Source organism: Myotis davidii, unplaced genomic scaffold, assembly GCF_000327345.1.
Source record: "Myotis davidii unplaced genomic scaffold, ASM32734v1 scaffold198, whole genome shotgun sequence".
Taxonomy (NCBI): Eukaryota; Metazoa; Chordata; class Mammalia; order Chiroptera; family Vespertilionidae; genus Myotis; species Myotis davidii.
The window spans coordinates 1642066-1645038 of NW_006291485.1; the positions used below are offsets into that span (position 1 = coordinate 1642066).

At 59.6% G+C, this 2973-nt stretch overlaps 1 protein-coding gene across 1 annotated transcript; it reads right to left on the reverse strand.

The window, feature by feature from the left end:
• Positions 1–11: 11 nt before the first annotated feature.
• LOC102767111 (ATP synthase subunit delta, mitochondrial) lies at positions 12–2242 on the reverse strand. The gene is made up of 4 exons (XM_006764806.2): positions 1986–2242; positions 1268–1421; positions 641–729; positions 12–524 (listed from the first exon to the last, which is right to left on the reverse strand). Exons 1-4 carry the CDS (start codon positions 2124–2126, stop codon positions 402–404), a joined length of 507 nt encoding a protein of 168 aa, XP_006764869.1. The 5' UTR covers positions 2127–2242; the 3' UTR covers positions 12–401.
• Positions 2243–2973: the final 731 nt, after the last annotated feature.

Consider the following 2973-nt stretch of genomic DNA (forward strand, 5'->3'; position numbering starts at 1 on the left):
CACACACTGTGGGGGTCCCTGGTCTTTAATGGGGTGCACACTGGGGATAAGCAGTCCAGAGAAGGCAGGAGGGAGGAGAGGTCTCTACAGCATGAGGGTGGAGGGCAGCAGGTCAGGTTGGTGGGGTCTTTGGAGGTGGGAGGCAAATCCCCTAGGTGACAGTCCCCCCAAGAGCAGAGCAGGGTCTCTGAGCTCACCCTTGCCACCAGCCCTGGGCCCAGGGGGTATGCACTGGGAGAAGCTAGCAATTTGCTGCCCCCTGGTGGCCTCACTGGCAAGGATGGCTACCTCCCAGAGGGGTTGCCCCCACCCTCATACTGGACCCATGAGAGCTGGTTCCAGCCCCTGTCCCACTCTGGGCCTTGGTTTCCCCACTGACACCGGCGAGGAGCACGCACCGCCTACTCCAGAGCCTTCACCAGGGCTTCGTTGGCCTCAATTCGGATTTGGATCTCAGCCCTCATGGCCTCGTCGGATGCCCCTGACAGCTCCGATTGTGCCTTCTCCAAGTTTGCCTTGGCCGCCTACAGTAGGTGGTGGTTAGTGAGGTCCAAACAGGGTCCCTGTCCTGGCACCTGCCCTTTCACCCCCAAAGCCAGAAGCCCTTAGCTCGTGCCTCAGTTTCTGCTGGGACACTTACCCCCAAATCCAGCATGTCCAGCGACACAGCCTCTTCAGCCAGTAACTGAACTGATGAGTCAGCGTTCACTGTGACCGAGCCGCTGCTAACTGCAGGAGGAGAGGAAGCTGGGAAAAATGAAACAAGGAAGGGCCTAGGATAGAAGAAACAACAGGAGAGGGACTAGGAGGGGAAATGAGGCTAGGCTGGGCTGCTTCGGCTTACTAAGATGTCAGTGAAAAAAGGGGCCTTGGGGACAGGGACAGAGGGTTAGCCCAGGACAAGCTGCCACTGCCCATTGCTCCCTGGTTGCAAGTCTCTGTGGGGTCTCTTAGCGTTTAGGAGAGGCCTGTGGAGGAAGAAGAGAGGGAAGGGCAAGATGGGGGCTGCTTCGGGAAAGGAGAGCACACCTAACCAGCACCATTTTACTTCTCTTCCCAGATCTGTCACCCTCCTCCAACCCACTACAAGCTTCTAACCACAGCCAGTAAGGAGCTGGAAGCTGCAAAAAAGCTTCTGGCTTTCTTCCTATTGTGTCTTCCGAGTGCGCACAGCACTTTTTCTTGCCATACCAGCTGAAATGGGGACTGGCTTGCTGCAACGTGCAGCTCTGCTCAGCCCAGTCCTCTGTCCTCCTGCTGGACTCACCGAAGTATTTGGAGGTGGTGCCATCTTCAGCATGGACAACAACCAATCCTGGCCGCAGGACCTGCAGGGTGGGCACGTGGGCTGCCAGAATACCGAAGGCCCCTGTCTGCGTGGGCACATCCACCTGCCGGACGTTGGCGCCATTGAAGAAGACCTGGAGAAGACACATGAGGAATAATAGGTCACTGCAGGCCAGGCCCACTCCACCGGGATTCAGTCTCCCAAGTAGTGAAATGGGCTGGGCAGAGCTGAGTGCCAATGGGAGACACAGAAGCAGACAGCGCTGCGGCCGACTTGGGTTCTGTTCTTTGGGCAGGACCTCAGTGCCATCATCTGTGAGAACGAAATCTAGCACCCAAGCCCTTCGGCAGAGATGCTGTAAGGATATGAGGAGGTGCCTGCCAGGGAAAGGCACATAGGAGGTGCTGATCTCAGGAGGGGTGCTTCCAGCAAGGGGCAATCCCGGCTTAAAGGGCATGTCCGGCCCTTGGGTGTCGAATTCCAGGTGGTAGGTCCGGGAGTTTGGGAGGTTGGGGGTGGCAGGGCCCCAGACCACACGGTGAAGGGGCACCGGATAGGGGTCGGCGACCTGGGGGTTGGGGGTCTCGGACTGTGGGTACCGAATGGGGATCGGCGACCTGGGGGATGGAGAAATCGGGTTCGGAATGGAGGTTAGGAGGTTCCTGCCCGGGCCCGGGGTCCGGAATGGCGTCCGCACCTGTGTGGGAGAGGCGAAGGTGAAAGACATTTGTCCCGGGCCCGCGGCGGGGGCTGGGGCGGCCGCAGCCTCGGCGTAGGCGCGAGCCTGGCGCACGAGGCGACCCAGGCCGGGGCGGCGGAGCAGCGCGGCTGGCAGCATAGCAGCAGCAGTAAGTAGAGGACGGTGGTCAGACTCGGGCGGAACGCGGGCAGCCTGGAGGGCGAGGAGGACAACGCGCGGTGACGTCGGGGAGAAGGATTAGTAGCCAGGGCGCACGCGCGAATTACGATTCCCGGATGCCGCGCGCTACGTTAACGACGACGCGCCGCTGGGTGCTCAGCATGCTGGGGGTTGTAGTTTCGTTTCGGTCCCAGCTCTCAGACTGCTGGGGACTCGGGCGGAACGCGGGCAGCCTGGAGGGCGAGGAGGACAACGCGCGGTGACGTCGGGGAGAAGGATTAGTAGCCAGGGCGCACGCGCGAATTACGATTCCCGGATGCCGCGCGCTACGTTAACGACGACGCGCCGCTGGGTGCTCAGCATGCTGGGGGTTGTAGTTTCGTTTCGGTCCCAGCTCTCAGACTGCTGGGAGGGTGGGTGCATGTGCTGTGTGCGTGTGTGTCGCGGGCGTGGGAGACGACGATTACAAGGTTCTGCATGCGGAGGATCAAAAGCCTGCGCGGAGGAGACACTTAAGTTGAATTCAAGATTTAGGGAGCGCTAATTGAATGCCAGGAGCTGAGACATTAGAGAAATACCACGATTCCACCTCTGATGTGGGGGTCGGGGGCGTTTTACAGACGTTCAACGTTAGAAGAAAACAAATAATATTTTTAAAGGAGCAAAAGACTGTGGGGCAGTGATGAGTCAGGCTGAAACTGAGGCAGAAATCCCGGAAACAGCATCCTCAGGCTGAGAGTCCAGTGCAAGCCAGCGCCAGGGATGCGAGCACGGCTTGGCTGCAATCCCTGTGAGCGCCACGAGACGGCGTCCCCGTGTCCGGAGA